Source organism: Panthera tigris, chromosome C2 (genome assembly GCF_018350195.1).
Source record: "Panthera tigris isolate Pti1 chromosome C2, P.tigris_Pti1_mat1.1, whole genome shotgun sequence".
Classification (NCBI taxonomy): Eukaryota; Metazoa; Chordata; class Mammalia; order Carnivora; family Felidae; genus Panthera; species Panthera tigris.
In genome coordinates this window covers 128,936,492-128,950,951 of record NC_056668.1, presented here as the reverse complement: position 1 = coordinate 128,950,951, position 14,460 = coordinate 128,936,492, and the positions used below count along the sequence as shown (strand labels likewise).

The 14,460-nt window shown below is 40.9% G+C and overlaps 1 protein-coding gene across 1 annotated transcript in view; it reads right to left on the bottom strand.

Annotated features, from left to right (window-relative positions):
• Positions 1-14,390, bottom strand: part of ACAD11 (acyl-CoA dehydrogenase family member 11) — a 91,471-nt gene extending 77,081 nt beyond the window's left edge. Inside the window, exons 1-5 of the mRNA XM_007087389.3 lie at positions 13,610-14,390; positions 6,140-6,239; positions 3,356-3,481; positions 2,583-2,744; positions 854-1,018 (exon numbers count right to left, since the gene is read on the bottom strand). Coding sequence (XP_007087451.1) covers positions 854-1,018; positions 2,583-2,744; positions 3,356-3,481; positions 6,140-6,239; positions 13,610-13,953 — 897 coding nt within the window. The 5' untranslated portion in view covers positions 13,954-14,390. The remainder of the gene's footprint in view (positions 1-853; positions 1,019-2,582; positions 2,745-3,355; positions 3,482-6,139; positions 6,240-13,609) is intronic.
• Positions 14,391-14,460: the final 70 nt, after the last annotated feature.

The following is a 14,460-nucleotide window of genomic DNA, read 5'->3' as shown; positions in this document are numbered from 1 at the left end:
ACAGCAATGTAATTTACAATGCTATTTTTCTCCTGTCCTCTTCCTGTATGGAGAGAACATGAAATCCAGAAGCTTAGCACGTGAATTCAGAGCAGTTCTTACTGCCCTAAAACATCTCAGCATCTGAGAAAATTAATCAACCCAGAAAAAACTCTTTTTAACAAGTAGGATTCAGGAAACTATAAATCTTTCACATTAATGTCAGAATTAATATCTTGTTAAATGGCATACAGGTAATGAGGAGGACTGAGATGGTTTCCTCGCTCCCACCATATTCCTCCAATCCCAGACTTCACAGTCTGTGCTCAGTGGAGGGAGGTTATAGTTTTTAATTGTTTGAATCTTTTATAAAGATGACACTGTGTACATTTACACAGAGCAAGGTCACGTTAAGCTCATATAATTCTTTCAAACCGTCAAAAGAGGCGTTTGGAATTCTGTCCTCTCTGAGCTTATAATAGTCACATTAAAAATTCTTCATGAGATAAGAAAAGGGAACTGAAGGTGAACCAAAAGAGCAAGAATATGGGTAAGCTAAATACTTGTTGTAGATGAAAAACTTTTCTGAAGAAAACAGTGACATGCATGTAAGTTCCCAAATCCCCTTTAAGCAGTAAGTCAGATACCCTGAGGATTGCACTTGGCCTTAAAAGTAGGCAGTTACCTATGCCATAAAATCTGTAGGACTCATTTCTGAAAGTTTTGAGTGGTGAAGACAGTACCAAAGAGGAAGAGTGAGGTTGGGTTGGGTTGGGCTCCATTGGAACCCTGAGGGGAATATCTAGCTAGTACTTGTGTCCCAAGTCAAAAGTGCTAAGACCTAATTAATTTATTATAAATGCAGCTTAAATACCTCTGTAGGGTGGAAAACTATGTTATCTAGTTTGTAGTCTCCATGAATCAAATTTTCTTCATTGTCATTATCTGGCAAGTTTTTCATTAGCCAGTGAAATAGCTGGTTCATGGCAAGGATGTCCTGATGAGCTGCAGCTTTATATTGCTCTATCCAGGTTGATACCTAAAGATATATAAATAAGAAAAATTGTAAAGTTGAACATAGAACTTAGGTTCTAAATTTAAACAAAATTCAATCATATCAAATTTGGTTTTATTCCTCAATGCTCCAGACAAATCCCTCTAAGTGACGTTCACATGAACCTAAAACATTTAAATCTCTCTTCCATCTGGTCCCCTTTTACTAACTTAGATTTTTATCAGGAAAAAAAATACTGGCACAGGGATCAAGAAATGTGGGTTCTAGCCTCTATTCTGCAACTATTTTGTGAAAGAATAAAAGAATGTACACAAACACATATATACACAAATAAAAAGGTATAGCAGATTTCTGGAAGGGTCACAAGAAACAAGTAATCTCTGAAAAAGGAAATATGGGGGCTGGGAGAAGAAGGGAGATTTTTACTTTTCATTTTAATACTTTTTCTTATTACCCACAGAATCTTCTAAATATATTTCAGGTATAAGGAGTGCAAAGACTTTTTATTGTTCTTAGAATCAAATACAAACAAATCAAATTATACTCAAAGTCCTCCATCAATTGAAACCATATTTTTCATCAGCTCATAGTTCTCTCCCCATTGCCCAAGGTATCTCTGGTCAACTTAGTGCAGTAAAGACCTTCATCTGTGGAATCATACAGACTCAAGTATAAATTATGCCTAAGCCACTTATTCACGTATTATTCGATATGCAGTAGCCCTTAGATTCCTCATGTGCAAAATGAGGGTAATAAATAATACCTATGTCTTAGGGTTATTACGAAGATTTTAAAAGAGTAGGTCAGCAACCTACCTACCATGGGGCCTGGCATAGTGTGAGTACTCTCTAAATCTTACTCCCTTCTCTCTTCCCTTAGCCCCCCTCAAAAAGACAGAAAGACAGACAGACAGACAGACATAGGCAAATAGCCCCATACATATCTGGTCTTGCTGTCTCTTTGGTTTGAAATGCTCACCATCTCTTCCCTATCACTCTAGATTTTCTCTTTACTTAAATACACAGTGTAAGACAGATCTCTCCCACAAAGCTTTCCCCACCCAAGTAAGGGCACACTGATATGCACCCTCTAAATAGAACAGCTCTCATGATGAGTACCAAACAATTTACTACTAGATTATATACTCCTTTATTCTATTTTCAAGTTTCACATAAATGAGATTCATGTATAGGTCTCTCAAAAAAATGTTCCTTTAGGGGAAGAACTTATTTCTATTTTCTTGATATTTAACAGTGTACTCAGGAAGTATTAAACACACACAATCGTGCTTAATAAATGTTAACTTCAAAAGGAAAACTGTATAGAAAACATATTGATAAATTAAGTGAAGAGGCAGAAAAGCTTTAAATTTGCATCCATGTACATGTTGTTAGTTACAGAAGCTTAGGCTGAACAAACCTGATCTAAAAATATAAAATTATTTTCTGCTAACAAAAAGCCAATATAAAGGTTGATATTAAAAGTTATACCCAAGTTTCAGGAAAGTATAATGGGTTTTTATTTTGACTAATCAAGGATATTATTTCCAAGAACTTGAGAAAAGGAGCTCGTCATGTGGACGCATTACCTGTCTTTTGCAGTACCCAGCACCTCTACCATATCCTTCCAGCTGCAACGACTGTACATTCAAGGAATGTAAACAAGCCAAGGTTTCTATCATGGCCACATATATGGCTGAGCGTTCTGCTGGGCTAACTCCAGGAATTGTAAAATCACGAAAGATTCGGCCCTATAGAAACAATTACAATAGATAATTTAAAACAAAATACATTTTTTCACTCCAATTACTTGTAATGTCATAATCCCCCATTGTCCACAAAAAAAAAAATCAGGATAACAGTTTTCCAACAAAACAATTCTTTGTAGAATATGCTAGAAAAACATTCACTTAGGAAAACATGTTTAATAGAATATGTATGCCAAAGGGAAAATACAACGATATTCCAAAATGAACTTAATGGACAAAACTACTCTCAAGTTACAGTTTACAAAATAATTTTTTTTTTAAACACTTTGAATTTATTGTTCTTAAGGGATTGATATTCTCTTTGGAGTAGTATTTTTCTGTCCACCATCTGGAGGGTTTGGTTATTGCCACTACATATAGCTCTTTATTGCCATCTAGAGGAAAATTTGAGAATAAGTCAACACGTGCTAATTACTAAATTTGTTCCTAGTCTATTTCATCCCTCCTACACTGCCTGTGCTCAAATTCAAATGAAAGTTTAAGCCCTTGCAAAGCAAATTACCTAAAATGTTAACTAATAAACTATTATTTATTAACATCTAATTTTCACGATTAAAAATAAAAGCAACAATAAAGATTAAGTGTTAATTTACCTGCACATGTTCCATCATGTAAAATTCTGTTCCAATGATAGAAGCATCACTGCAGTACAATAAAGGCTTGGGAACGGGGAATCCAACTGAAAACAAAGCTTTCTGGACTTTAAATTCTCTATCAATCTAAATAGGATGATGGATTATTAAAAAATCAGAAACACAGAAATTTAAGTTAAAAAAATTTTTTTTTGATGTTTATTTTTGAGAGAGAAAGACAGAGTATGAGCAGGGGTGGGGCTGAGAGAGATAGAGAGGGAGACACAGAATCCGAAGTAGCTCCAGGCTCTGAGCTGTCAGCACAGAGCCTAACGTGGGGCTCAAACCCATGAACTGCAAGATCATGACCTGAGCTGAAGTCAGAGGCTCAACTGACTGAGCCACCCAGGTGCCCCAATTTAAGTTTTAATTAATTTTTTTTAAGTAATCTTTACACCCAGTGTGGGGCTTGAACTCCTGACCCTAAGATAAAGAGTCATGTGCTCTTCCAACTGAGCCAGCCAGGTACCCTAGAAACACAGAAATTTAATAACTATTTGTGACCTTACATTAATGCTAGAAATCAATTTTATTTAAAAAATTTTTAAATATTAGGGTGCCTGGGTGGCTCACTCAGTGGCTTCGTCAGTTTGGGTCATGATCTCACATTTCGTGGATTTAAGCCCTGCATTGGGCTCTGCTGACAGCTCAGAACCTAGAGCCTGCTTCAGATTCTGTGTCTCCCTTTCTCTCTGCCCCTCTCCTGCTTGCACTCTGTCTCTCTCTCTTTCTCTCTCTCAAAAACAAATATGTAAAAAAATTTTTTTTAATTTTTTAATGTTTATTATTTATTTTTGAGAGGGACAGAGAGAGAGAGAGAGACAGAGAAACAGACAGAGTACAAGTAGGGGAGAGGCAGAGAGAGAGGGAGACATAGAATCCGAAGCAGGCTCCAGGCTCTGAGCTGTTAGCACAGAGCCTGACATGGGGCTTGAACTCACGGACCATGAAATCATGACCTGAGCCAAAGTCAGATACTTAACCAACTGAGCCACCCAGGCACCCCTACAAATCAATTTTAAAACAGTATCAACAAATGACCTGGGGGGTAATATTTTCCTTAAAAGTAGTCATGTAGTCATAGCAATTATTACAATTATAAATTAGGCCAGCACTAAAAAAAAAAAAAAAAAAAAAAAAAAGAAAGAAATTTAATTAGTCTAAAGGACAGCACATGAATGGGGCTTCATCCTGGCTCTGCTCATATGAAGGCAACAGTTCCTGATCACAATATTTCACAAATTTCATAATATTTCACAAAGAGATGTTCTCAGCAATTCACGGCTCACTGGCTTGCTCTCATTTACTCTTTCTCTCTTTTTCTGTCTCTCAAGGGGGCTCAGGCAAGTCTCTATTCTAAGGCTCTGAGCACAGTCAGCTACATGGTGCTGGGGGAGGCCAGTGAGTGTTGGTAGAAGGGAAAAGCACTAGCTTTTCTGGAGATCTAAAGAGGTATTTGTTTCTAAAGCAGAGGATGGGAATCCTTCCTGGTATCCAAGGCTGCCATGGAGTTCAAGATAACCATGGGGAAAGGAGGCAAAGAGACGTAAGCTAACACTGAAACAGGAACCCAATATGATAAAAGGGTCTCCTCAACCAGGACAGATATATGAGCCTATCACTCAGGACCTCAGGACATGGCTTACAGCAGAGCTGTGATGCTGACTTATCTGGCCCCAGACTCAGCGGTGACTGATGACTTCTAAGGAGGAGAAACCACGCAGCTCACTTTGACAGCTGTAATAAAGCAGCAGTTGATAAAGATTAACTAGAGCAGGGACATGACTAAACAATGACCAAGGTGAGAGAAGCCAGCAGAGCCATAGGCTGTGACAGAAGTGTTTGTAAGCACCCTGGTGCTGGAATGATGACCTGAGCTGAAGTCCAATGCTTAGCCAACTGAACCACCCAGGTACCCCTCCTCAAGTCCTTTTTAAAAACAAAAAGGGATACAATTCAAGTGAAATTTTCATCTGATAAATAAAATACATTATCTATTATTTAATAACATGAGATGACTTTTAAAGCAATTTAGGGGCGCCTGGGTAACTCGTTGGGTTAAATGTCAGACTTCGCCTCAGGTCACGATCTCACAGTTCATGAGTTTGAGGCCCACACTGGGCTCTGTGCTGACAGCTTGGGTCTTGCTTTGGATTCTCTTTTTCCCTCTCTCTCTGCCCTTCCCCTGCTTGTGAGTGCTCTCTCTCAAAAATAAACACTTTAAAAAATAAAAAATAAAAGCAATTTAAAATGTTTTTTTTGTGTGTGTGCATAAAAAGCATTTATTTGTCAACAAAGAATTATTGCATTTGTAGAGGTGCCTGTATGGCTCAGTTGGTTGAGTGTCCAACCCCTGATTTCGGCTCAGGTCATGATCCCAGGGTCACGGGATCGAACCCGGTATTGGACTCCACACCAAGTGTGGAGCCTGCTTGGGATTCTCTCTCTTTCTCTCTCTGCCTCTCTCTCTCTCCCTCTCTCCCCCGACTCCTGCTCCTCTCCCCTGCTCATGTACTCTAAAATTTTTTTAAAAAGGGGGGGGGGTGCCTGGGTGGCAGTTGAATGTCTGATTCTCGATTTTGGCTCAGGTCATGATCTCACATTTCATGAGTTTGAGCTCTGCGTCGGGTTCCGTGCCATCAGCAAGGAACCTGCTTGGGATTCTCTCTCTCCCTCTCCTTCTCCCCTGCTCTCTTTCTAAAATAAGTAAACTTAAAAAAGAATTATTGCATTTGTACACCATACCTTATGTGCTTTAGGAAGAAGTGATCCAAATGGTTTTTTTCTGAGTACATATGCTTGATAGCCCTTCTGGAGATAAAAGGTTGGATTGGACTGTCCTGATCTGGGTAAGAGTAGAGAAAAGGTCTATTACAAAGATATATTTTCCTTCCCCAAATGCTACCAAGATGTCAAAAGAAGCACAAAATGAAAATAAATAAATTTCAGTGCTGGGAAATCAACAGAGGTGCTACCAGCAGCTCAAAACACTAGTTTTGGGATGATATAAAGCAGATAACACAGTGGCAGCTGGAAAATCTGTAATCCACAGAGGTAGAAGAGAGGACCTCACTCCCTGCCTGTAAATCATGAATTTTATCAGTAGTACCCCTAGAACAATGCCTAGATCTAAGTAAATGAAGGCTGGGAAAAGAAATTGCATGTGATCAGTCAGAAAATTAATTAAAGGATGCTGGAATAGGTGGGTAAATGGCTCCTCATCTGCTGTTAGAGATATAACCCCCAGATGCTTCACCAAGGCTAGCACCTAAGTATAGCTCTCCACAATGGGAATTCTGGTAAGAGAGAAGTGTCTGGACCAGGGTGAACATCTGGGCCAGGGAAATACAACAGTGCCCCAAGGAACTCATAGATACCAGGGCATTGGCTTTCCCTGCAAGGAGAGCAAAAATTCTCACATGGACTAAAAATATCGTCCAGATATAAAAACTATTCAATTTATACCTTCATTCACAATATAGCAGTTTAGAATTACCCAGCTTTTGAAGATTCCAAAAGCATGAAAGAGAGGCCTTAAACAAATAATTAAAAGAATCAGTCTCTGAAGTAACAGGTAATAGGAAGTGAAAAAAAATCTTTGAAGTTTCTCCCTAGGCCTTTAGCTTCTATCTGCAAAGGACAAAACTAGTACAGATTGAATGCAGTAGCAGCTCCATTGTCTACATCTTTCTTCTACAAGCCAGACCCATCCTTCCCAGGAATCATATCTAAGAACACTGATTTTGGCACCATCTAAACCTGTGTGGGTGCCTTTTAACATGGAAAAATAGAGATCATTGCCAGTGGTCAAGAATGGGATCACCTCAAGCTATGTTGATTATTGGGACATGGGAAAATTTATTTGTGATGCTACAAAGAGCAATGAAACTTACAACATTTTTTTTAATGCCAAAAGTCTGATTGATGCATTTTTTGATGATGCAATCATATATGAAGTACCAGCCTTTCAAGATAGTAAATGACATAAGTGAAATATAAAGAAAAAGCAAAAACCTTTTTATTGAAGATAGAGTTACCATATGACCCAGCAATTCCACTCCTAGGTATAGATCTAAGGGAACCGAAAATACATCTGTATAAAACCTTGTCCGTGAATGTTCATAGCAGCATTATTCACAACAGCCCCAAAATGGAAATAACCCAAATGTCCATTAATAGACGGATGTATAAACAAAATGTAACACAGCCATATAATGGACTGTTAGCCATAGAAGGAATAAAGTTCTGATACATACCACAACAAGAATGGGCTTTGAAAACATGACGCTAAGTGAAAAAAAGCCAGTTACAAAAGACCATGTGTTATATGATTCCACTTCTTTGAAATGTCCAGAGTATGTAAATCCATAGGGACAGAAAGTGGATTAGTGGCTGCTAAGGGATGGGAGGAGGGCAGAATTGGTAGGTAAGGATTGCTTTCTAGGTTGATGGAAATGTTCTGGAAATAGAGGTGCTGGTGACACAACATTGTGAATATACTAAAACCCACTAAGTTGTATATTTAAAAATAGTTCAAATTTTAAATGTTATATAAGATAAATTTTGTCTCAAAAAAATCCCAGTGACACTATACTTCAACAGAAAAATAAATTAAAAAATATATATTTCTGTTAAAAAAATCTCACCAAATTAAAATCTTCTCCTCTGTGTACATATATACTATGGTTCCTAAAAAGAACCCCCCAAAATGCAGAAGCCCACCTTGGGAAGATCATCACCAACACTGTGCACATAGTAATGGCTAACTTTAATCACTCTAAACATCAGGTTGCCATATAATCCAGAAACCACTGATGGTACCAATATGATAAGAATCATCAATAAGCCAATAGCCATAGCTATTGTTTAGGAGTTGGACAAGATATTTGGTGCTGAAAGAAATGTGTTGCTATAACCAAAGAGGTGGTATTTTTGATTTGCCAAATCTTACTTAACAAAGATGGAATCTTCGTATTTAAGTATGCAGTTAGGGAAATTCACTCGGCTGGAGAAGACTTTGATTAGACAATCAGTCTCACAAAACCTAATTGACTACCCTCTGCACTAGTTCACTTGGAAACATACAAAGTCAGGGGTGTCTGGGTGGCTGTCAGTTAAGTGGCTGACTGTTGATATTAGCTCAGGTCATGATCACATGGTTTGTGAGCTTGAGCCCTGCATAAGGGCTCAATGCTGACAGCACAGAGCTTGCTTGGGATTCTCTCTCCCTCTCTCTCTGTCCCTCTTTCCCCCTCAAAATAAATAAATAAACTTAAAAAAAAGAAGAAGAAGAGGAAGCATATGAAGTCAGGAAATACGGTTTTGCAGCAGGGCAACATCAGATGAACTTCTACAGCAGGGGCATCACAGTAATCCATGCAGCATTCTAGGATCTACTCGGTGACCCCTGTGTCCCTTTGGTGATGGCTCAGGTTCTAAGAAACGGGACCACATAGGTTCCACCCTGGCTTAGAAGCCTCATGTTCCACAGGAGCTATTGTCTCTAGTAACATTCTTCTGGACACAGCTCCCTGCTTCCTGGCAAGGGACATGAGCAGGTACAAGAACTTGCTACACTTAGGGAAGCCCAAAGTACCCCACCAGATACTTAGAGTTCATTTCCAGGACTTCTAGTTTAGATTACAGTTTATCAATTACATATTATTTTTACCAGAAGTAATGTTGCCTAGAAACACAGCTGACATGCCACCTTTAAGGAGTTACTAGAGTAACAAAGCTAGAAAGTTAACTTAATTTGTCCATAGAGAAGGAGAAAAGGTTCTTTAAGCCTTTCTTCACATCTTGCTAGATAAGTCTCAGGCCCACAAGGTCATCCTACTGGGCGGTTTCAGCTGCATCTCCAAGCTTCAGAAACTTAGAAATACCTATAGGAATTTTCTTTCGAAAGCAAGAAATTAGAAAAAAGCATCAATCCTGACAAGGGTGTTACTTATGTTTGCAGCTATGTAGGCAGCCATCTTGTCTCTTGTCCAGGGATAAATCTGAAACTATTCAAAATTCACTGATCTTTGATATCATTCCATCTCCTTTGGTATTGAAACCACTGGTGGAGTAATGACTGTTCTGATTACGTGCAATACCACAGATCGTACCAAATGGACTTTGACCTTAACTATCTGCTCTGACAGTCAGTTTAGTGTGTCAATTCAGGTTCACGAAATTGAGCAATGATACAGGATAACAAGTAGTTTGGAAAATTTGAACTAATAAACATCCCTCCTGCACACTTTAGAGTTGTACAATTGAACTTTTTTTCATTAATTCTTTAAATGATTATTTTTGAGAAAGACACAGCATGAGCAGGGGAGGGGCAGAGAGAGAGGGCGACACAGACTCTGAAGCAGGCTCCAGGCTCTGAGCTGTCAGCACAGAGCCCAATGCGGGGCTCAAACCCACAAGCCATGAGATCATGACCTGAGCTGAAGTCAGACATTCAAATCGACTAAGCCACCCAGGTGCCCCTAAAGTAACTATTGATGTTGATGCTAACAGCATTTTAAATGTATTTGCTCTAGATAAGAGATCAAGAAAATTAAAGATTAAAAGACCACTCTCATGGTGTTCGAGCATGGAAAACATTGAGTATCCAGTACAAGAGGCTTAGAAGTACAAAGCTAGAGATTAGAAGCAGAGAGGCAAAATATCCCCTAAGGACATGCTCTGATCCTATATTTTCAACAGTAAGGCCATGGTGGAAGATGAGACACATCAATGCAGAATCAAAGATGAAGTCAAACAGAAGAACCCTGTTGTGGAACCATGACTGCAGAAATAGACGAAGCTGACCAAAACAACATAACACATTCCACAGAGTTATGAAGTCTGAAAGATCCTAATTTGTAGAAAGATCAGTGACAGTTTTTAAAAATCATATTTGAGCTATTACTAGACATTTTGAATACTTGAATACACACAGGGGAAGAGAATAATACAGGTTCATTCTATTCATATGATAAACAAATGGAAAGTGCTATTCATTTTAGAGAACAAAGTTTTGGGTTTTTTTTTTTTTTTTGGTTTTTTTTTTAAGAGAGAGAGAGGGTGGGAGAGGAAGAAAGAGAATCTTAAGCAGGCTCCATGCCCAGCATGGAAAAATGACATGGGGCTTGATCTCACAACAGTGAGATCATGACCTGAGCCGAAATCAAGAGTTGGACACTTAACTAGCTGAGCCATCCAGGCACCCCGAACAAAGTTATTTTTAAATTGGCATCATTTGTTGGGGGGGGGGGGTTGGAGCCCAGAGCACTTAGTATAAGACTGCCCCTCTGTAGTCCCAAACACTTCACTTTTCTTATTTCCCATCACTTATATCACTACTGTCATGAACCCCCCAGGATTGGTCTCATCATGTTTTCTTTTTTAAGTAAGCTCTATGCCCAATGTGGGGCTTTAACCCACCATTATGAGATCAACAGTCTCATGCTCTACTGACTGAGCTAGGCAGATGCCCCTTATGTTCTTTATCCTTGTTTAGGTCATCAACAAAAGTCCCAGATTCCCATATCACCACTTACCTACTATACTCTAATTCCCATAAGGCTCTGCACAGGCCCTGTTTTGTCTTCTTCTCCCACCCTCCCCTCCCCCAACTCCTGATATCTTTTCTCTGTGCCCCTGGAACTCACTGTCTTTCAGCATAATCACAAACAGCTTCACTCTCATCTCTGAATGGACACTTCACCTTTTCGCTGTGACTAAAGTTTGAATGTTCCATGAGGCCCCTGTTTCCTTTGCAGGCTTATTACATGGTAGATTCCACCCCCCTCCCCCACATCACCTATCCTGTAGGCCTGGAGATGGAGTCTACGTCCCTCTTGATGCTCATCGCCACTTGCAAACTTTTTGCCCTCCCTCCTGCCTAAACCCTTCAATCCAGCTTTGAATCTCATGTTATGAGTCTACTGCACTCTACCCTTTCTTGTTGCAACCAACTGCTCTTAAGTCACTCCCCCTCATTGCCTACTGATTCACTATTGCTCTTATTTACACTATTCCTATCTTCATTAATAATTTCAAAATCTAGTCAGATGTTCATCTAACACTCAGGACTGTGTCAGTTCCTTGAATTCTTCTACTCTGGTGATATTTTCCTTTATACTACTTCAGTCACCTACTCTAGGGGACACACCTTACACACCAATTCAAGCACTGCATAATCCATCCTCGTTAAGCATTTCTATCTCTGACCATTATCTTTTCACTCACTCCTGCTGGTTGGTACCTTGATTCCAACAATCCTTCAATCCTGGGAACTACCATTCATTGATCATACTATCTTTTAGCATCCTTCAGCTTCCTCTTCCCCCACATCCTTCCTTCACTCGTTTAAATTTGATGGTCAATTACATAACCACCCTCTTGAATGCATCTTTAATATACTTATTAAACCCCTCTCCAGATTATTTGCTTGGCTTCCCCCATTCTGGTTTTTTCCCCCTTAATGTTTATTTATTTTGAGAGGGAGCGTAAATGCACAGGGTGGGTGGGGAGAAGGAGGGGCAGAGAGAGAGAGGAGAGATAAAATCCCAAGCAAATTCCTGCTAAGCGTGAAACATGAAACCGATGGGGCTGGTTCTCAGGGAGATAAGATCATTGACCTGAGCCAAAATCAAGAGTCAGTTGCATAACCAACTGAGCCACCCAGGCAACTGCCGCCCCCCATACTCCACCCATTCTAGTTTAAGTCCAACTCTTTGCCTGCACTCATATAGCTGAACCCAGCTGGAGAAAGAAACATGGTCGGTATCACATGCTGTGGGAGATGCAGGAGAGAAGCATCAAAGGAAAAGACTTCAAAAGGGAAGGGCTGGAGAAGGTATAAGGCCTTAGCATGTTTACACAGCTGAACACAGCTGGCTGTGCTGTGGCTTGTAAGGATCGCCTAGAGCCATTAACGTTGTCCAGGGTCAGATCCTCCTTCACACCTGACCCTTCCTAGTGTTATAGAAACCAATTAACTTCAAATTCAACCTTGAAAAGCTAAACCATTAGATTGATGAACACACTTGCTTAGCTGACTTTATGCACATAGTCTTCCGCAATTATCCTAATAAAAAGAAGCTTCATTCTGGAGTCGGGGCCTCATTCCGACTCGAGTATGAGGACCTTCACTTAACTGCACTTTGCGGGCTCATCTTTTGCGACTCCGGCCATACTCCCTGCAACAATACTCAATATCATATGCCTCTGGCACTTATCACTGGCATTTGTATTCCATGACTACTGATTTATGTGAAAATAAAAACAGTGGTAAAGGAGATGGATCAGAGAGTTTTGTGGTATAGAATTAAAAGGTACCACATCCCAATAGATACTGGAGGCTGAAGTAGGCGTAATAAAAAACAGCTTAGGTTTCCAGCCTAGAAGCCTTGTGTTGTAAACAGTGTTTAAGACCTTTCACCTACTATTATGCAATTTAATTATCAAAAGGAGCAAGTACTTATTGCAGATCAGGAAACTCATTCTCAGGGAGTTTATATAACATTAAAATTCCCAGTCATTAAGTGGCAGATAGAATTTCCTGGAAGCCAGCACTGTTTCTATAGTTCTGCCTTTATCATAATACTATTTTTAGAATAAATTTTTTTTAAATTTGTTTTTTTATTATAAAACAGACCAGAGCCAGATTCATGGTGGAGAACAGTATTCTCAGGAGCGTCATCCAGTTCCATTCCCTCACTTCAAAAAGAACTGAAGCCCAAAGTAGTGCTGTGATTTGCTAAGTGGAAGATCTAGGATTAGAATTCAGGCCCACCAGTTGGTGCCATTAACTCAACCTTCGAGAACATTGCCAATTACAAGGGAATTGCACCTGCTTCTCAGAAAAAAAAAAAAAAAAAATCTAACGGTCACATAACAGAAGTTGAGAGAAAACCTCTTTGTATTATCCCACAAAGCTTCCAACCTTAATTGCCTCAGTGAATCTTCCAGGTACAGGATTGCATCCTTCAACAAAGATTCCTTCTCATAGCTGGACTCATGAATGTTGTGGTGCTTCCATTATTGTCCTCGAATTGGAAATACCCAGGATGAAATGCAGGGGACCACTGACGGCAGCCCCCACCTACAGAGCGAGTCAGTGCAGGAAAAGAAGCGGGGACGGGGGGAAATTGCGAACCCACCGTGGGCCAAAGAAAGAAAAGCACACTGTACAGATTTGTTTCCGCTGGAGGAGAAGGCCGGCGTCGATACCTGTATTGAGCAACGGTCAGGGGGGCCTCTGGCTCGGCCCCAAAGCCTGGCAAGTGCTGGTTTAGATAGGCCTCCAGGGACCCGGTGTCGAACTTGTGCTGGGGCAGCACTTCGGTGGTCTCGGGCTCGAGGGAGGCACCGCCCTCCATGACTGCCTCTGTCGGCCGCCTAGATGCAGAATCCATAGGCCTTCCGCGCTGAGACCTCTGGCCTGAGGAGTGGTACTCCACGGCTTGGGGGCGAGGTCCTGACGCGACGGGGCGGAGGTGGCCCCGCCTCTCCTGCCAATCACACACATCCCTGGGCACCGTGGTTGAACAACATTGGTCCCTGAATCTGGTCATTCAGGCTCTAGTCGGGTTGTGGGAGATGACCTCCATGTGCTCGCATTTAACAATTTCAGTCAGCCTCACAGTTGGAGGCCGCTATTCTGAAGAAGGTAAAGCCACGTTAATCGCTCCTAATATGAAGAGGCCTCTTCTACCTCCAAATTTCACGAACCGACAGGCCGAAAAGACCTACTGGGTCCGGTTCAGAAATGGGCCCGTCGAGACCTTGGGCCCAGGAATAAAAGATCCTGGGTGTTTCTCCTAACCGCCCGGCTGGAAAGGCACCATCAGAGGCCGCCGGCTCCGGTCGCTAAGAACTCTGGCCCTGGTGCGGCCGGGTCTGTTAGGACCGGCCGAAGAAGGAAGCAAAGAGGAGCGGGTTTTTTTCTGAGGGGGAGCGGTGACAGCAACGCACCGGAAGCGGTACAGCGGCCGGACCCCGGGAGCGGCGGCGACGTGTCGTTCGTGAGGCGGTGGGAACACTTCCCCAGGGTTCTGGGCTAGGAAGGCCGCGGCTAGGTG